Source organism: Coenobita brevimanus, chromosome 45 (genome assembly GCF_032717465.1).
Source record: "Coenobita brevimanus isolate Jiangsu-jjx chromosome 45, ASM3271746v2, whole genome shotgun sequence".
Taxonomy (NCBI): Eukaryota; Metazoa; Arthropoda; class Malacostraca; order Decapoda; family Coenobitidae; genus Coenobita; species Coenobita brevimanus.
In genome coordinates, this window is record NC_136998.1 from 40,525,390 (window position 1) to 40,546,737 (window position 21,348).

The 21,348-nt window shown below is 41.6% G+C and overlaps 1 protein-coding gene across 1 annotated transcript in view; it reads left to right on the forward strand.

The window, feature by feature from the left end:
* Window positions 1-21,348, forward strand: part of LOC145398422 (kinesin heavy chain-like) — a 52,115-nt gene that overhangs the window by 19,104 nt on the left and 11,663 nt on the right. The window contains exons 7-18 of the mRNA XM_080271304.1: window positions 237-324; window positions 1,169-1,298; window positions 2,581-2,741; window positions 3,075-3,281; window positions 9,512-9,661; window positions 11,424-11,690; window positions 13,100-13,225; window positions 17,936-18,073; window positions 18,260-18,415; window positions 18,746-18,934; window positions 20,791-20,926; window positions 21,181-21,330. Of these exons, the coding sequence (XP_080127430.1) occupies window positions 237-324; window positions 1,169-1,298; window positions 2,581-2,741; window positions 3,075-3,281; window positions 9,512-9,661; window positions 11,424-11,690; window positions 13,100-13,225; window positions 17,936-18,073; window positions 18,260-18,415; window positions 18,746-18,934; window positions 20,791-20,926; window positions 21,181-21,329 (1,897 nt within the window). The 3' untranslated portion in view covers window position 21,330. The remainder of the gene's footprint in view (window positions 1-236; window positions 325-1,168; window positions 1,299-2,580; window positions 2,742-3,074; window positions 3,282-9,511; window positions 9,662-11,423; window positions 11,691-13,099; window positions 13,226-17,935; window positions 18,074-18,259; window positions 18,416-18,745; window positions 18,935-20,790; window positions 20,927-21,180; window positions 21,331-21,348) is intronic.

Sequence of the window (21,348 nt, forward strand, 5' to 3'; positions counted from 1 at the left end):
ATCCATGAACTCATAATTTCAAAACAGGGTGGGGTGGTGGTGCTCCCAGCTTTACCTATCCAGGGTTAAGTCACTTCTATTAGGTAATGTCCTCAGTAGATGAAAATGTCAAATAGCCAGATTGATAACAGTTGTACTGTACAGTATTGTAGACTAAGTCATGTTAGGTAGTTGGAGTTGTAATGCCAAAAAAGCATTTTCGAACACAGTATTAATATATGTTTGTGGTTGAACAGAGCTAAGACTGTGAAGAATGTGGTGACTGTGAATGAGGAGCTAACTGCAGAGGAGTGGAAACGTCGCTATGAGAAGGAAAAAGATAAGGTATGTCAAATTTTCTTTTATAAGATTTGTACTACAGGTTGTTGTTGTTTTTATCTAGACTATCAAAGTAATCCACTCACTAGATGTAGTGCTGCTCTCAGGTGCCTGCCTTTTCCTCTCCTCCATCATTCTTTCTTTTCTTCCTCTTCTGTTTTTCTTTCCTTCATTCTTTCCTTGTCCTTTTACCTCTGGCTGACTTTATGCTCCCTCTTCTGTCATTCTTTCCTTCATTCTTTCCTCTTCCTTCTGCTTGTGGGTGACTGTACACTGAGTGACAAACCAAATGGTTTCCTGTACACCAGGAAACCATTTACTATGCTGGGTGGTAACTGCATAACCAAATTTTGGCACCTGGTGGTTTAGTGGGTAATTATGGTGCTCCAATTGGATTGAGCTGGTGGAGGTTTATATCCAAGGGGTGGTTGGGGTTTATTGCTCATGTAATGCCACTCAGGGATGAGTGAGGCTGGTCAGTCTCATCTTAAATGTCAGGACTAACTTACCCAGCTCTGGGCTCCTACATTCCTCATGGGGCAATGTAAGATTGGGTGATGGATGGATGGAGGGAGTTTAGTTTATTCACCTTACCTTGGCAGAGATTTTTGTCTTATTGCAGCTTATTTCCTGTAGCTCAGTTACATAAATGACAATGCTACTACTCTGCATCCTTTCCCTGGCACGTCTTTGTGACTAGCCTCATATTCAGTCATTGATTTCTTGTTGTGTTGCTTTCAGGATGGAGAGATTGAGCCTCATGACCTAAAGATATCGATAGAGAGGAACTATGTAGTGAAAACTCATACGTATCAAAGTTATCTATTGGTACGATTTGTGTCACCGTCAGGTTGCCAAGTTGAAGGCTCAGCTTGAGAAGATGGACCTGGAGCTGACTCGGTGGAGAGCAGGAGAGAAGGTCAGCACTGATGAGCAGGTGGCCATCGATATGGATGCATCAACCACTTCACAACAACTGAGTGAGTACACAGTGTTATACTGAATGATACCACTATAAAAAGCTTTTTTAAAATTTTTATGTAGCTAACATGCTATTGCTGCTCTCAGGTGACTGTCCTTTCCTCTCTTCCTTCTTTCTTTCCATCCATCCTCTTCTGACTTTCTTTCTTTCATTCTTTTCTTTTCCTGCTGTCTGTGGGTGACTCAACACTGAGTGACAACCCAAATGGTTTCCTGTGCACCAGAAAATCATTTACTGTGGTGGGTGGCAACCTTATAACCAAATTATGGCACCTGGTGGTTTAGTGAGTAATTAAGGCACTCCCAATTGTGTTGAACCTGGGCAGGTTTATATCCAAGGGGTGGTTGGGGTTTATTGCTCACATAATGCCACTCAGGGATGAGTGAGTCTGGTCACTCTCATCTTGAATGTCAGGACCAGCTTGCCTAGCCCCGGTCTCCTACGCTCCTCAAGGGGCAGCACAGGATGAGATGACAGGGCTCTTGTTTGGCAAGCCACAGCTTGCAAATGCGAGCATTTTTTCCCTTCGGCAAACAAATTTTACATGCAAGTTGCCTTTTGGCGAGGAGAAAATACATCCACTTCAAAACCCAGTAAACTACGGTACCGTACAAAATAAGTAAATCTCACTTAAATGAATAAAAAAGCACATTGTGATCGATTATTAAGTCTTTCCTTGTCGCCATTTTGAATATTTAAAAACAGACTGTGTAAATAATTAAATAAATATACAGTATTATTTTTATTGCTTGTAAGATATTTCGGCTCGAAGTCAGATTGGCTACTAAAAATTTATTTGGCTTGTAAATCTGAAACCTTAGGAGCCAAATGGCTCGCAACCATCGACAGTTAGCAAGAGCCCTGGATGATGATGAATGAAAGAATGAATGAATTAAATATATACTGTACATGTTATAATTACAGAAAATTGCCTGTTAACACCTTACTGCTGCATAAAATGCAGATTTGTCAGTTACCTCCAACTTCCAACACATTTGTATGGAGGAAATGGTAACATTGTGGAACACTGCACTGATTTGTATACCGGTACATACTATACCTGGCACTATGTTGTTACCTGATGTGCTGAGCCAGTTACAAGGCAGGAATGAGTCTTCTTGATTACTGTAGTGGATTTGTTTTTACTTACAGAACTGAACCACTCTTGCAGCTTGAATACCAAGTAATGGTTTTATAATATTCTTAGAGCATTAGTTGTGTCTCATTGGTAATTCTGTTAATGATGGACTTATCAGTTAAAATAATCCCTGGCCCAATAGGTCAGGTGTTGGCAGCACCACTTCCTGTTGATGGTGATGCGGCTGATTGGGGTCGAGAGAGGGAGCGTTTGTATCAGAGCCTGGATGAGAAGGATGATGAGATCAACCACCAGTCACAGCTAGTGGAGAAGCTGAAAGAACAGATGCTGGAGCAGGAGGAGGTAGGCCTTTCTTGATTTTGTAGCCAAGATTGTTGCTTGTACCTTAAATGTCGGAACTGAAAAACCTACTGAGGTCAAGGTAAAAAAAGGATTAGCTGATAGGCACAACTGTTCAGTTATGCAGACATTCCTCAGCTTGCTTCCTGTTCCCTAAAAGGAGGATGGTGTACTGCTGGAGGAGGGCAGCCTAGACCTGCAGTCAACTTAGATCATGTCCATATAAGTCTAGGGCCGTAGTAGCAGCTATCATTTCAAGTTATTCCTCTTATTTTTTTTTTGTAGTTGCTGTACTGTCTCATCATTTTGCAGTTTGAAATTCCCTTCTCTCCTCAGCTGATTTCCTCCACCCGGCGAGACTACGAACTCCTGCAGTCTGAAATGACACGGCTGACCAACGAGAATGAGAAGGCCAAGGAAGAGGTGAAGGAGGTACTGCAGGCACTGGAGGAGCTGGCCGTTAACTATGACCAGAAGACTGAGGAGGTGGAGCGCAAGAGCAAGGAGAATGAGTCACTCACCGAAGAGCTCAGCCAAAAACAGGTGCGTTGAATAATACATGGAGTCCTCGATACAAAGATAATTATCAATAATGTTTTCTGGGGTGTGCCTGCAGAAGTGGATGAGAATGCCAGTGCTCTAGTGGACATTTGTGCAGGGAGGGGGTTGGCTGTAACAAATGCCCTCTTCAGACACAAAATGATCCACAGGTATACGTGGCAAATGATGAGAAGGGTGGGTAGTGAACTGAATGAAAAGAAGGCAATGATTGGTTATGTGTGTGTGGATGATAGAATGAGAAGGTATGTAATGAATGTAAGAGCATATAGAGGTTGAGGGAGTGGACTTTCTGACCACCACATGGTGGTGGTTGTGAGAGTCAAGGTTCAAATGAAGTGGAGGAATAGAAGAAGGAAAGGACAGGAGGAAGTAGTTCGTACAAGGAGGGTGGAAAGTCAAAGTCAAAGTCAAATGTTTATTTAGCCATAGAGATTACAATAGTTGACATAACACTTAGTCTACTAGCGGCTGAGCCTTTTGAGAGTCCAGGAACTCTCTTTCAAGGCACCTTGTATTTCTTTCACTTTTGGTAAACATCAGTTGTCTAGTAAGGCTAAAACTACTATTTGACTAAATCAGCTGTATGACTTTTAAGTAATAATGGTCATCCCCGAATGACAATAGTTTAAGATTTTAATAAAGGGTATATACAAGATAGCACTACAACAAAACAGAGGTAATTTTATATTAATACCAGTAATAATAGTAACAATAATAATAACTACCACAATAACAATAATAATAATAAATAATAATAATAATGGAAGTCAATTAATTTAAAAAATTAGTACTTTGATAGTAAGTAGGATTTAAAAGCTGATTTGAAAGATACAGCCTCGCATAGTTCCCGAATGGCCATTGGGATACCATTCCAAACTTTGGGTCCCTGATAAGTGATATGTGACTGGGACTGTGTTGAAGCCATGAGCGGTATTTTTAGATTACAGTTATTTCGGAGATTATCCGATCATTCATATTAAAATCAAAGTAACTGTTAAATGATAGGTTGTGCAGAGACTTGTAAACAAACAGAGCAGTGCAGTAGGACTTTATATCAGGCAATTTTAGGATACCCAATTTCTTGAAAGATGGATTAGTGTGGTCATATTTGCGTAAGTTTTCCATTATACGGACCGATTTCTTTTGGGCTATAAATAAGCGGTTTAATTGTGTATTATAAGCACCACTCCATACATTGTTACAATAAAACAATAAAGGAAAAATCAGCGAGTAATAAATGAGCTTAAAAGACCGTGTTGTTAGTTGATCACGAATTTGGTACATGATACCACACTGTTTGCTAATCTTTGTATGGAGATACTGGATATGTAAATGCCATGACAAACGTTCATCAATTATAACACCAAGGAATTTTATACTGTCCACTCTTTCAATTGACTGGGCACCTATGTAGATGTTGGGTTGATTTGCAGTGCTTTGGTTTCCTTCTAAATATAATGTAATGAGATTTTCTTACGTTTCGCGTGAGTTTGTTGCTTGTTATCCCTTTTTTAATATCTGTTAGGCTGCTATTTACAACATTTGATAGTTCATTGAGATTTTGGTGGCTGGCATAAAAGGTACTATCATCAGCAAATAGTACTGGCTTCATATGTGAGGTAGCGTACATGATGTCATTTATGTACAAAATAAACAAGAGTGGTCCTAAGACCGACCCCTGGGGAACTCCAGATTCTACTGGCATACAGGTAGACTGGCACTGCTTGTATTGCACAAACTGTTTGCGATTGGCTAAGTAGGAAGCAAACCATTGATTTGAAGTGCCTCGTATACCATAGTGGTCAAGCTTCTTTAGTAATATAGAGTGATTAACCGTATCAAATGCCTTGGCCAGATCTAGAAATACACCCATAGTAAATTTATTTTCATCAAATGATGCATTTTCCCAATAAATGATCGTAGAAACTTTTCCTGTGGCTGAAAGTGCGTCAAATTTCGGTGAGTCATATGTTAGGGTGGCCATGTCCGAGGGAAGTATATGGTAACACTCACAAGCCTGTCATAAGGACAAGCGACCTATTATTAGCTCAGTGTCCTCTCAGCAGTCAGGCAAGGAGGGTGTGCTAGCATGCCTCTGGCCATTTTATTCCTCATCTTCTATTACATCACCCGTCCATACCTCACGTGTATTATAGTGATAGTGTGTCATATTGTGCAGTGTGTCAGTGAAGAAGGTTTATAAGTGTTTTTTATATATTTTCAGAGAAATCCAAATTTCAAATATATAACTGCTCATGACTGTTCCAAAGTAGCCACGATGGCAGGGAAAGGGTTATCTGAGGAGTAGTGCTTGAAATATTTATTCAGTGAAACTGAAAGTGAGGAGGACACAGACAAAGAATCTGGGGAGAATGTTTTTGAGAGTGACTGGGGTGTGGAGGAGAGGGAGAGAGAGAGAAGTGAGAGGGAGAGAGAGTGAGAGAGAGAGAGAGAGAGAGAGAGAGTGAGGCGATGTGATGAACCTCCCTCCACCGTCCGCAGTCAAGGCTGCCTTCATTATCAGCACCACTACTACCACAACCACCACTGATACCACCACTGGTACCACCACTATCACCATCACAATGGAGACAGCTGCCTCTTATTGCAACCACACACACACACACACACACACACACACACACACACACACACACACACACACACACACACACACACACACACACACACACACACACACACACACACACACACACACACACACACACACACACACACACACACACACACACACACACACAGTTTTATTGGAGAGTTATGGATCAGAAATTGAGGAAGTGGTACCGATGGAGAGAAGGAGAGAAGAAGGTATAAAAAACATCAAAAATTATTTGAAAGTGGCATATACTAATGTTGATGGTTTAATATCAGCAAAGCAAGATATCAACAGTTTCTTGAGGGTACATGAACCTGATGTTATGTGCTTTGTAGAGACCAAGTTAAGATACTGATGTTCATATGGGAGATGGTAAATACAAACTGTGGAGAAGAGACATTAAAGAAAAAACGGGAGGAGTGATGATAGCTGTGAAGAACAACATAAATGTAGATACTGTGGAAATGGGAGAAGGCAGGGCTGAAGTGATATATATGAAATTTGAAACTGGAGAGAACAGCAAGAGAGAGATGGCAGTAGTGTATGTTCCCCCTAAGACAAGAGCATGGAATGATGATGAATACTAGATGTTGTCAGAGCCGGCTAGTTATTTACTGAAAATGATTGAGAGAAGCAACAATATAATTTTAATGGGTAACTTTTACTGTTTTGAGGTGAACTGGAAGGAGTGGGACTCTGGAGGCAACGAAGATTCGTGGGGCACTACATTATTAAATATAACTTTGAATAATGTGATGACACAAAGGGTCAAAGAAGAGACACGGTTCCGAGGTGAGGACACACCAGCAAGATTAGACTTACTGTTTACCGAAGAACCTGATGTAATAGAATCTTTGAAATATCTGTGTCCTATAGGAAAAACTGATCATGTGGTCATTGAGTTCCAGATGATAATAGGGAATGTGGAGCCTAGAGATGAACAGGGAAGATACAACTTTGGCAAGGCAGACTTTACAGGATTGAGAAAATTTTTCGAAAATGTGGATTGGAGAAAATTCAGAGAAACAAGAGAGATACAGAGGAAGTGGGATATCTTTCTAGACCTCTATAATTTGGGAGTGGAAAAATTTGTACCAAGAGTACAAGGGAAAGAAAACAGGAAAAAGGAGTGGTTATATAGAAGGTGTATGATAGCAAAAAAAAAAAAGAGAGAGATAAGGCGTGGAACAACTGGTGAAAGAGAGGTAACAACAGAACAAAGTAAGAATATAAAAGAACTAGAAATGAATACACAAGAATATGTAGAGAAGAAGAAAGGAATTTGGCCACCCCGTCTGGGATACATGGCGTCTGGCATGTTGTTGTTGTTAAGAAAGGAATTTTGAAAAAGGTATAATAGACAAATGCAAGGATGAACCCAAACTGTTTTATAGATTTGTTAATGGCAAATTGAAACAAAAGGAAGGAATCACCAGACTGAAAGTAAAAGGAGAGGTCTATAAAGATGCAGCAATGCAAGCTGAAATAATGAACAAATGCTTCCAATTGGTTTTCACTAATGAAAAAGAGTTTGTGGAAGGGGAGGGAGTGATTAGAAATGTACCGGTGCTAAAAGATATAAAAGTGGAGGTACAGGAAGTGTATAAATTACTGGAAACTCAAGATGTAAGGAAAGCCTCAGGACCTGATGGAATTTCTAATTGGGTACTGAAGGAATGCAGAGAACAACTGGCGGATAAAATTCACAGTTTAATCGTGTGTTCTCTGGAAGAGGGGAAAGTGCCACAGGAATGGAAGAGGGCAAATGTGGTACCAATTTATAAGGGAGGAAACAGGGAAGAATCCCTGAATTGTAGACCAGTGTCTCTAACCAGCATGGTTGCAAAATTGAGAGAGAATCCTGAAAGACAGATGGATAAAATATCTACTGTAGAGGAGATGAATATTTTGGCTGAATGTCAGTTTAGATTCAGAAGTGGAAGATCATGTGTTACCAACTTGTTGAGCTTTTACTCAAGAGCAATTGACATGGTACAGGAGAGAGATGGTTGGGTGGATTGTGTGTACTTAGAGAAGGCCTTTGACAAGGTACCTCATAAGAGACTAATGTGGAAACTAGAATATATAGGAGGACTGAAGGGGAAACTCCTGGAATGGATGAGAGACTTTTTGAGAGAGAGACAAATGAGGACAGTAATAATGGATAGGATGTCTGGATGGAGGGAAGTAACAAGTGGAGTCCCTCAAGGCTCGGTGTTGGCACCAGTAATGTTCCTGATTTACGTAAATGATTTGGTAGATGGAGTGAACAGTTATGCAAGTCAGTTTGCTGATGATGTAAAGATCTTGAGGATGGTAGAGGTTGAGAAGGATTGTAAAATGCTGCAGGAGGATCTAGACAGGATACATGATTGGAGCCGGACGTGGGAAATGAAATTTAATGTAAAGAAATGTAAAATATTGGAAATGGGTAAAAGTACCAGGAGGCCATCACTGAATTATTTGTTGGGTAATGAATTAATCACAAAAATGAGAGAAGAGAAAGATTTGGGAGTGCTGGTCCAAGATAGTTTGTCACCAGAAAAGCACATTAACAAGATAGTTGGAGAGACTTATAAACTCATGACTAACATAAGAGTATCATTTCATTATATGGATGAGGAGATGATGAAAAAATTGATAGTGGCCACGATCCGCCCCAGGTTAGAATATGCAGCGGTAGTGTGGTCCCCATACAAAAAGAAAGATATAAACAAGATTGAGAGAATACAAAGAACAGCAGCCAAAATGGTCGCCAGTCTGGCAGATCTGTCATACAGAGAGAAGCTGCAAAAGCTGAATTTGCCTTCCTTAGAGGAAAGGAGAAAGAGGGGAGACATGATTGCAGTGTTCAGGACAATGATAGGAGTAGATAAAATTGACCGAGAAGATCTGTTTCTGTGGGATAAGAGAGCAACAAGAGGACACGGAATGAAATTGAAAAAGTCAAGCTGCTTGAAGGATATCAAGAAATATAGCTTTCCTTACAGAAGTATAGACTTATGGAATAGCCTGGACAAAGAGATCGTCCAATCTAAAAACTTAAACGAGTTTTCCATAACCACTTCTAATTCCTCATTCTTTGGTTCCTTTTCATTTATTTCATGCTTTGTGTCCATTATTGGTGTGAATAGGGTCTTTAATAGGTTTAAAAAGGTGCTATGCATGTTTGGTAGGGAGTTACAGTATTTAGGTGGCTTTCAAAGTTAGGCTGGGTTAGGGTCCTTAAGTACAAGTCCAGCAGACAGGGGCCCACTATCCAGACGGGACCACTTTCCGTGCATGCCTTTGGCTCTATTGCGTCGGGTAGTGGAGAGATTACTGTGTAAGCATTTTCCGAGGGTAAATTTGGCCTTAGAATTTTTTTCCTTTCTGCGTGAGCAGAGGCAGCCAAGCGGGGTATTGCTTTTGTGGTTGACTCCAAAACTTATTGGAAACTTTTGATGTGGGAGAGTGTTAATACTTGTATGCATGAAAATGTGATGATTTATGCAGAATTAGAGTACAAACCGGTATAGGTCATACTGTTGCATAACTCGGACCGAGTTACCGAGGCTTGACTGTATACAGATCAATCTTTGTTGCTCCTCCACAGTCATCACTGAACTCTGCCACATCTGAGCTGCAAACAGTGAAGGACTCACAGACGCATCAAAAGAAGCGCATCAATGAGATGTTGGTGTCACTCCTCAAGGACCTCAATGATGTGGGCACAATCATTGGAACCTCCAATGATGCCATGAAGGTGTGTATTGTGTGACTTTATCTTGTTTTAGCTATTTAACAGTATTTTAGATTTTCTAGAAGTGCTTTTAAATTGCAGTAGGTAAGAATAGATGAGTTTCCTGTCAAAATATTTTTGAGTTAAGATACTTGTATGGGTAAAAAATACACTAAAAATAACTATGTCAACCATTATTTCCAGAAAAAATGAGCAGATACTTTAAAAAATAATAAAGTAGCTGAAAAATCACGTGACTGAAATGGCCTCTGATTGGTCGTGATGTCACTACTCACACCGAGGCAGCATAGTCTACTTTGTTTACGTTAGCCTGCATACATTGTGCTTATTTCCGACCTCCAAGAATGCCCAATGACAAGAGGAATAATTGCTAATGTTTCGTTCCAGTGTGTAAGTGCACTGACAAAAGCACACCAGGGAAATTATTCCTCTGTGTACCAGTCAATAACAATGAATGAAAGCAGTGATGGCTGGCTCCTCGTCAGAAGTCCCAGTACTAGAACGCAGTCTTTACTGATGTGAAAATATTATATACTTCACCACATATGTTCATATACACCTAATTATCTGAAATTCTGTAAAAAAACTGTGCTTGATTTAACTGTTAATAGAATACTAGGATTCAGAGCGAAAACATGCTAAGCTTAGTGGGTATTTCTACTTTAGATCGCTAACACGCCTTGACAGACTTATATTTTGCACAAATACTGATTTAAAGTGGAAATAAATGCATTTGTATGTTAAATTAATATTTATACAAAGCAGAAATCTGCCAAGGCCAGTTGTTGAGCTAAAGGGTAAACACTTCCACTAACTGTAGCGTGCTTTCACTGTGAATCTGGATTTTTTTTTTTTTTTAAAGTAAACTTAAACACAAAAATTTGACTGGATTTCAGATACTTAGGTGAGTATGAACCTGTATGGTGATAAAATCTATAACACTTAGCAATTATAAGAGCTGATTTGGTAACTGACTGCCGATTCGGTATTTCATCACACTCACCTGAAGGTACTTTACAGTCAAGTTCAGAGTCACTGAAACTGTTCATTCAGAAAACTAATAATGAAGAGGTCAGATATATTCATGAGCATAATACCATTATAAACTCATACGACTGATACTGTACACCATACATTAAACACTTTCCACCCCATGAGGTATGAGCACCGCTCGGGAATGATGTATCTGTAAGCCACTTCTAGTCTATTTCAGCACAGTTTACTTACCTGACAGTTACCACCCACTTACACCATGATAAGTACTGTATTCCTTCACAGCATACCTGAAGGGGGTTGTTTGGATCTACGGTGGCCATATAGTTACAACTCTTATGTCTGTTACTGGTAAAGTATTGTGTGATGGATTTGAGCGTCATCTGCAGTATGAATACTGATGTCATCGCCAACATGGCGGCTGCTTCCCTCCAGCTGCAAAGAATTAAAGTTATCATGTCTTGATCAGGGCAAATGATGTTAAAAGATACACATACCATAAGCTTCTATGTACATGGCAGAGTGCACGTGCCATGGTTACCCAAAACCGGCACCATGTCTGTTGTTCATGAGTCATTAAGGAATTACTTTATTACTAGAGGTGTAAATGCTGTATGTTTTATGTGAAAATTGTGCAGTAGTGAGTATTAATTAAGTGGATTTGCACTGCACTGTTTTGTCTTGTTCCGTCCTCTCCCATAGATAGGAAAGTTAAGTAAGAATTCACAGATGCTGGTTGTCATTTATTATGATTTTGTTTTCACGTGTGCAGAACTTGGGCGAGGTTGAGGGTAAGGTTGAGGAAGAATTCACCGTTGCCCGACTACACATCTCCAAAATGCGGTCTGAGGTCAAGAATTTAGTTCAGCGGTGTTCAACCTTAGAGACGAAACATGGGGACATGAACACACAGATGGAGGAGCGGGAGAAGGATCTGAACGAGGCACGTCTCTTGGTGACACAGCATGAGGCCAAGATGAAGACCCTCACACAGTCCATAAAGGATGGTGAAAACAAGAAGAGAGCTCTCGAAGAACAGGTTAGCTGCTTGTAACTCACCATTGCTGTAACTTTAAGTGGAGGGATAGGTTAGATGTTTGTAACTTTCTTGCCTTGTGTTTAGCATATTTATGTATTTATTTACATAATTTTATTATTATTATTATTATTATTGATATTATTATTATTATTATTACATGATAGGTGGGGGCGCTCACCATCCACTCGATGTAGTGCTGCTTTCGGGTGTCTGCCCTTTCCTCTCTTCCATCTTTCATTCCTTCCATCCTCTTCTGTCTTTCTTTCCTTCATTCTTTCCTTGTCCTTCTGCCTACAGGTGACTTTACACTCCCTCTTCTGTCTTTCTTTCCTTCATTCTTTCCTTTTCCTTCTGCCTGTGGGTGACTATACACTGAGTGACAAGCCAAATGGTTTCCTGTACACCAGGAAACCATTTACTATGCTGGGTGGTAACCATATAACTAAATTTTGGCACCTGGTGGTTTAGTGGGTAATTATTGCATTCCAGTTGGATTGGGCCGGTGAAGGTTTATATCCAAGGGGTGGTTGGGGTTGATTGCTCATGTAATGCCACTCAGGGATGAGTGAGGCTGGTCACTCTCATCTGAAGTGTCGAGAGCAACTGCCTGGTCCTAGGCTCCTACGCTCCTCATGGGGCAATGTAGGATTGGATGATGGATGGATGGAGTATTATTATTTTAGTTTGTGGGGGTGCCCACTATCCACTCACTCAGTGTAGTGCTGCTTTGGGTGTCTGCCCTTTCCTCTCTTCCATCCTTCCTCTTCTGTCTTTTTTTTCATCTTTCTTTCTTTCTTCTGTCTACGGGTGACTTTACACTCCCTCTTGTCTTTCTTTCCTTCATTCTTTCCTCCTCCTTCTGCCAGTGGTTGACTCTGCATTGAGTGACAAGCCAAATGGTTTCCTGTCCACCAGGAAACCATTTACTATGCTGGGTGGTAACCGTATAACCAAATTGTGGCTCCTGGTGGTTTAGTGGGTAATTGTGGTGCTGCAATCAGATTGAGCTTGTGTTGGTTTATATCCAAGTGGTGGTTGGGGTTTATTGCTCATGTAATGCCACCCAGGGATAAGTGAGGCTGGTCACTCTCATCTTAAATGTTAGGACCAACTTGCCTTGCCCTGGGCTTCTATGCTTCTCATGGAGTGGCATAGGATTGGATGATGGATGGATAATAGTCGTTCTACCTGCAGGTGACTTTCTGTAGAGTGACAGACAAGCCAAACAGTTTCTTTTAGACCTGGAAATAATTTAACGAATTAATCAAATTGTTGTCCAGTGATCTAATGCCTTAAAGGTATTTCAACTGGAAGTTCCCCTTAAGGGTATAGGTCCAGGGGATGGTTTGAACTTTTTGCATAGATTATTGACAGTTGAAATAAAATATTATGAATGGTCACTCCTACAGGTTGACTCTCTAAATGAGGAGGTGGCACGACTGAAGGCAGTGTCACAGGTGTCAGTGCAGGACGGCCATATGAAGGAAGCACTAGAGAAGCAGATTGAGGAGCACCGAGAGCAGCATCAGAAGCAGGTGTGTACTGACCGTCACCTTGACTTTGTCATAGTATAATTATTGGTGAATCTTTCACAGCTTGGTCCAGAGTGAAAACCTTGATTTTATTAACCCTATCAGGTTTCTGGGTCGAGGAGATTATGCTGGTGCTAGAGTCAGCCGCTCTCACTCTGACCCACATCTTTGCACCATGATACTTTTCTTTGATCATTGTGTAAATACACTTTACAATAGAATGTTGTTTTTGGTGTTATTTTAAAGCTGAAAAGTTGTACTTTATTGTAGTATGTTGAAAAAAGGAAAACAAAAAGTCAGCATGATGAGTTGAAGTTTGGTGAAAACCAAAAATTTTATACCTTGCCATAATAATAGTTGGCAAAAAAAAAAATTTATTTATCTGTCTGTCTATTGGAATATGCCTTAATCCCGTAAGGGGTGGCCACAAACAAACTGCCTCCATGTCGTCCTGTTGTCCCCCCACCATTTCACTGCACTGCTCCCAGCTCGCACCCCCCCTTTCTCATATATGGTACCTCTCCACTCCATCCCTCCATCTCATCCTTGGCCTCCCCCTCCCTCTCCCCCCCTTCACCTCACTCACATACACTCTTCTCGTCAGTCTCTTGCTCTCCATGCTCTCCACATGGCCAAACCAGCTCAGTATGTTTCTACTAATGCTTTCTATCACATCCACATCCACACCACAATGCTCCTTCACATCCTCATTTGTCAGTTTCTCTCCATGTGACTCCACATGGTCTTCTCAGATAACTCATTTCCACTGCTCTCAGTCTTGTGTCCCACCAACAACGTCCAAGCTTCACTTCCATATGTTAGAGTTGGTATCACAATACTGTCATGTAGTAACATTTTCACTTCCATGCTCACTTCCCTGTTTCTTATCACTGGTTTCAAAGAACCAGCAACCTTTCTTCCTTGTTGCACCCTTTCAAGCACTTCACCCTCTAAACTTCCATCCTTACTCATCACACTACCCAAGTACTTAAACGTACTCATATTTTCCATTTCCTCCTTATCCAACCTCACTGTACCTTCACTGACTTCATTTCTCATGAAGACCATAACTTTACTTTTCCCTACATTCACCTTTAGATTCCGTTTCTTACACACTCTCCCAAACTCATCCACCAAGCCTTAAAGTGCTCCTTCATCTTCACTTAACAACAGTATCATCTGCAAACAACAGTACAGGGAGTTTCCAAACACTATCCTCTCTCATTAGGGCCACTCCAACATCCACTGCCCTACAGCCCCATCTATATACAGATAGCACAGCCATGGAGACATGATACATTCCTGTTTCAGTCCAGCTTATGATACATTTATGTTTCAGTCCAACCTTCAAATAGAAAAATTCACTCAGTTCACTGTCCACACGCAATGCAGCCTTAGCACCCTCATCTATACTCTTCACGGCATTCAGCAACTTCCCATTTACTTCATATATTCTTAATACTTTCCTCAATCCTTGTTTATCTACCCTGCCATATGCTTCCTCCAAATCCATAAAGGACTAATACAACTTCTTTGCCTTCTGTAGAAACTTTTCCACTAAAAACCTGTGAATGAATATCTGATCTACACAATCTCTTCCCTTTCTAAAACCTTCCTGTTCCTCTCCAACAATTTCTTTTGTCATTTCCCTAGCTCTGTCAATAAATATCCTCCCAGTTTTTTTTCCTATTGCACTTAGTAGACAATGCCCCAGTGATTACCAGATTTTTCCACTAAGACCTAAGAATTAATATCTGATCTACAGAACCTCTTCCCTTCCTAAAACCTCCCTGTTCCACTCCAACTAATTCCTCAGTTATTTCCATAACTCTGTCAATGAATATCCCACCAAATATTTTTCCTATTGCACCAAGAAGACAAATGCCCCTATGATTACTACACACTTCTTTCCCCGTTTCCATTGTACGGGGGAATAATTATACCTGACTTCCAATCCTCTGGGACTTTACCTTCCTCCCAGGCCAGTCTGCATATCTTCCACATCCATTCTACAAGTATCTCTCCCCCATGCTTCAGCATTTCACCACACACTCCATCAGTTCCTGGGGCTTTCCCCATTTTGACTTTCTTCATTGCTTCCACAACTTCCATCCTATTGATTTCTTCCTCTCTTCTCACATCCTTCCGTCTCCAAGCCATTCCCCAGCCACTTATACTCACATTACTTTCATTCTCTATGTTCGGCAGTTGCTTAAAGTGTTCTCTCCATCTGCTCACTTTTTCTCCCTTCTCCACTAGTATTCTACCATTTTTTATGTTTCACTCCCTGACTAACTTCTTTGACACCCAGTCTAACTCTCTTTACCTCTTTCTAGAACATTTCCTTACATTCCCTCCACTTCACACTCAAATTCCTTCCAAATTCTATCTTCTTTCTCTCTCTTACTAATTCTTTTCACCTCTCTCTTCCTCTCTACAGTGCTCGACAAAAGTATTAAGCGCCCTGCGTCCCTCCTACGAAACAAACCTTTCAGCATTGAAAAAACATGTAAATAATGCATTATATTTACCTTTAATGCTTGGTAGGGTATCCTTTGTGCTTCTTCACGGACCTGAGACGTTGTGGAAGTGAAAGGGTGAGGATCCTCAGGTGCTAGGGTGGTATTCTTGCCCAGGACTCACGAATGGCTGCTTCCAGCTTAGGCAGAGAGCTCACGTCCTTCCCTTGGAGATTATTCTTTACGAGGTACCAAAGGTTTTCTATCGGGTTGAGTTCTGGGCTATTGCCTGTCCAGTCTTTCATGAAGGAGACCTCACAGTCACGAAGGCAGTTGGTGACCGATTTGGCTTTATGAGCAGGTGCTCCATCCTGCTGAAACACTCTTGCACTTGTGAGCTCGAAGGACTTAGGTAAATGATCACAAAGAAGCTCCAGGTAAACGTCCTGATGCACTCTGCAGTTCTTGGGAAGCACAACAAGCTTCCCCAAACCCTTCCCAGAGAAACAACCCCATACCATGAGTGAATCAGGGTGTTTAGCTGTGCTCTCCACGTAACGGGGGTCAAGCGGGTCGCTGCCTCTGCGCCGGTACACGCTCGCTCCTCGATTACAGGTAACAGTAAACCTTGCCTCATCAGACTACAACACAGACAACCATTGGTCCTCACCCCTGTTAAGGTACTTGTTAACAAAGGCAAGCCTATGAAGTCTCTGGTTACATGTAAGAAAAGGCTTTCTCACAGGCCTGTGGCTTGTGTAACCAAGTTCATAGACTCTTCGAGACACCATGCGCACTGAAACCTCACCAAACACTTCCGGGTTGCTCTCCTTAATTTTCCTTGCACTCACACGAGGGTTAGACTCCACTGCACGTTTTATCACATTAACAGACCTCGGGGAAATTTTCCTGGGCCTACCAGACCGCGGTTTCTTTATAGGAACGTCACCATTATTTTCCACTCGAAGACAGTCGCACAACCTCCGCACTGTCGATCAAGCCACACCAACCAAATCACTAATTTCCTTCGTGGGGTGGCCTGCCTTCTTTAGAGCAATGATCAGTGATATGATTTCACTCGACAGTTCATGGGTTGGGGCCATAATAAAGTGGCGAAAGCCAAAACACTAGGTAAAAAATGGCGCAAGAAGAGAGGGAGGAGCAGTGGGGTTCCTCTCTCACACATCCCGTAGGCAACTGAGGCGGCAGCCAACCAGCGCGCAGTAAGGCCTCAGGCTGCCGTGACGTCATGTTAGCGGCCCAAACTTCTGGCTCAATTTTTAGTCCAAAAAAGGGTGATTCTTTTTTCGCCAAAAGTATTGCGCGCCCTGACATATTCGCTCGATACGTTTGTTGAGCACTATATATATAACTCTCTTTTCTGTCTCAACTTCTTCCACACCCCTATTTCTCATCCACTCATTATATGCTTTCTTCTTTTGTACCACAGCCTGTCCCACGTGTTCACCTCTTCATTCCATGGTTTATACCATGCAAAACTACAATAAATTACCTTTGCAATAATATATAGGTTATGGTAATTTCTGCATTTTATTGCGTGGTAAAGCAAAGGGAAAAGGATGCACAATTTTTTTTTGATTCTTGGCCACATGTTTGCTTTGCGATCTTTTTCCTAGATCGGTCAGTGTAAATACATTTTTTATGATAGAATGCTGGTTATATGTTGCTGGTTTTGGTGTCATTTTAAAGCTGAATAGTTGTACTTTATTGTAGTATGTTCAATAAAGGAAAACAAAGAAAATAAAAAGCAAAAGTGAAGAGCTGAAGTTGGGCAAAAATAAAAAATTTCATACCTTGCCATGGAAGAATATTTGCCAAGAATAAAGTAATAAAATAACAAAGCCATGAGTCATACCAGCTGCACTGTACTTGCCACTCACAGAGCAAGCATTCCGAGACAACATGCCTGAATCTCTTTGTTATGATGCATAAATGCGATTTATGGTTAAGATTTTACAAAAGCTTTGTAAAATGACGAATAAATTCATCATTGGAATCTCTGAGGTTGGATTTGAAATGATGCGAAAAATAGTCATCAAAATCTCAAAGGGTTAATTTTGGGTAGTCTCATTGTATGTCTGAGTAACTGGCTGTAGATAAGGTTGGCAGATGTAAAGACAAACAGCCATTAAAAAGACCCATGAATTAAAAAAAAGAAGAAGAAAGGCATTCTATATTGTACATAATAAAAGGGTGTCAGATATATTGACAGTTGCATTTTTCCCCACTGCAGCTGTCAACACTGCGCGACGAAATCACAGCCAAGCAGCAGCAGATTGAGGAGCTGACTGATGAGAACCAGAAGCGTGCAGTGACAGAGGAGCAGCTCAAGGCAGAGTATGAGAAACTGAAGACTGAGGTGGCTGAGAAGGTATGCTGACAGGATATGAAGTTTAGGTGGCATAAGAGGCCTCCTAGCACCACTGCCTTTGGAATGATTTATTCTTTACTTCAGTTTATTGCATTGTCGTATACAGTACTTTACCCTGATGTTTTTTCTGTGAATATATTCTTTGTATTTTTTGTGATTTCTAACTAAACCCATTGCTCCATCTAGAGTGCTAAGCTGACTGAGCTGATGACAGTACACGAGCGCAAGGAGCAGGCGCGGCAGGACCTGAAGGGCCTGGAAGAGACTGTAGCAAAGGAGCTGCAGACCTTACACAATCTCAGGAAGCTCTTTGTCCAGGACCTCCAGACTAGAGTTAAAAAGGTCAGTTGTCATTATGTGCTGGACAATTTGGTCTTCTTTTCTGATGCACTTGGTGAATTTTATGTGTAAATACAAGATTCCTGGGGGCACCTGAATGGCACAGCTTGAACCAGGAGCTGGCCGGATATTTTTTATTTATATCCTGCTGCATGGGATATTGGGTTGTCTCATATGGTATGGCACTGAATGGTGTGCACAACAGTAGCCCATGCCCTGGGCTCTCTGGCCCTCCAAAGGGGTAATATGGGATAAGTTGGCAACATTCCTGGATTTTTTGGTATATTAAGGGAATTTTTAAACTTGATGTTTTAGCCCATGCTTTGTTGACAGTCTGCATCCGGGGAGGAGAGCGACGAGTCTGGTGGATCACTGGCCCAGAAGCAGAAGATCCAGTTCTTGGAGAACAACTTGGACCAGCTGACCAAGGTGCACAAGCAGTTGGTGCGAGACAATGCCGACCTGCGCTGTGAGCTGCCTAAGCTGGAGAAGCGCCTCAGGGCAACCATGGAGCGAGTCAAGGTCAGTTACAAGCACGATCATTTTTTTCTTTTTTATATTTTAAATGTACACTTGAATATAATTTAAACAAATTTACAATACCTCGAAGGAAAACACTATCACATAATGTACACTGAATAAAATTGACTGCATCACATCCTGTAACTAAGCTTTATACAGAAGTGTTATACTGTATATATATTTAAGGACCATTACATATCATCTGTAGTGGACATACCACATCTTATCATAGAATTTTACCATAATTGTCTCTATGTCTTCACCTACCATTTACTCATTTTTTCTATCTATCTATCTATTGCCAGACGCCTCAGTCTCGTTCGGGGTGGCCACAAACAAATTGCCTCCACGTCACCCTGTTCCCCGCCATTTCAGTGCCCCGCTCCCAACTCACACCCCCCTCTCTCATATAACTCTCCACCCCATCCTTCCATCTCATCCTCGGCCTCCCCCTCCCTCTTCCTCCCTCCACCTCTCTCACATAAACTCTTCGTCAGTCGTTCACCCTCCATCCTCTCCACATGGCCAAACCACCTCAGTGTATTCCTCCTAACGCTTCCTATCACATCCACATCCACACCACAACGCTCCTTTATATCCTCATTTGTCAGCCTGTCTCTCCACGTGACTCCATAGGCTCCTCTTAACTCATTTCCACCGCTCTCACTCTTGACTTGTGTCCTTCCAACAACGTCCAAGCTTCACTTCCATACGTTAGAGTTGGTATCACAATACTGTCATGTAGTAACTTTTTCACTTCCATGCTCACTTTCCTGTTTCTTATCAATGCTTTCAAAGAACCAGCAACCTTTCTTCCCTGCTGTACCCTTTCAAGCACTTCACCCTCCAGACCTCCTTCCCTACTCATCACACTACCCAAGTACTTAATCGTACTCACATTTTCCAATTCCTCACTATCCAACCTCGCTGTACATTCACCGACTTCACCTCTCTCAAAGACCTTCACTTTACTCTTCCCTACATTCACCTTTAGATTCCTTTTCTTACACACTCTCCCAAACTCATCCACCAAGCCTTGCAGCTCCCCTTCGTCTTCACTCAACAACACAGTATCATCTGCAAACAACAGTACAGGGAGTTTCCAAACACTATCCTCTCTCACCAGGGCCACTCCAACATCCACTACCCTACCTTGTACCTCCTTTATTACCCCATCCATGTACAGATTGAACAACCATGGAGACATGACATCCCTGTTTCAACCCAACCTTCAAAGAGAAAAATTCACTCAGTTCACCATCCACACACACTGCAGCGTTTGCACCATCATACATACTCTTCACAGCATTCAACAACTTACCATCTACTCCATATTCGTAATACTTTCCACAATCCTTGTCTATCCACCCTGTCATATGCTTTCTCCAAATCCATGAAAGCCGCATACAACTTCTTTCCCTTCTCTAGAAACGTTTTCACTAAAGAGCTAAGAATGAATATCTGATCTACACAACCTCTTCCCTTCCTAAAGCCTCCCTGTTCTTCTCCAACTAATTCCTCTGTTCTTTCTCTAACTCTGTCAATAAGTATCCTACCATACACTTTTCCTATTATACTAAGAAGACAAATGCCCCTATGATTACCACACACTTCTTTTTTCCCCTTTTCCTTTGTACAAGGGAATAATTATACCTGACTTCCAATCCTCCAGGACTCTACCTTCCTCCCAGGTCAATTTATGCATCACCTTATGTTCACAGGAACTTTATTTAATCACTACAGTACTGCATCACAATATAACATGTGGGGTACGAGTGCTGGATAATATACCAGTACGGTATATCGCTGCCACGTTAAGGTCAACAAGGTATAATTAACAAGCATAATTGCCTTAGGCACTGGAGACTGCCCTGAAGGAAGCAAAGGAAGGAGCGATGAAGGACCGCAAGAGGTACCAGCAGGAGGTGGACCGCATCAAGGAGGCAGTGCGACAGAAAAACCTGCAAAGACGGGGCGCTGCTGCACAGATAGGTCAGTTGTGGAGGTCTGCAGTGGTGGCTTGTGTAAAATAGTGAGAGAGAGAGAGAGAATGTGTGTGTGTGTGTGTGTGTGTGTGTGTGTGTGTGTGTGTGTGAGTGTGTGCAGACATGCACGTGTGTTTGTGCGTTAGGGAAAGTTGAATGTAAAATGCATTTTTTTAATATGCCAGTAGCATGCAGCAGGGACTTGCGCAGTTAAACGGTGATTCAAATATCAACACTAACCAAGCTCATTTTTGTCCACAGCCAAACCGATAAGAGCCGGACATGCCCCTCAGGCGAACCACACGAGTGCACCGGTGATCCGAGGCGGAGGTGGTGGTGGGATACAGCCTTACCAGCCTCCTGCCATGCAGAAGCGGGTACTGAGTGGAAGCGCACGCTTGGGACAGTAGGGTCAGTATTGTAGTTTGT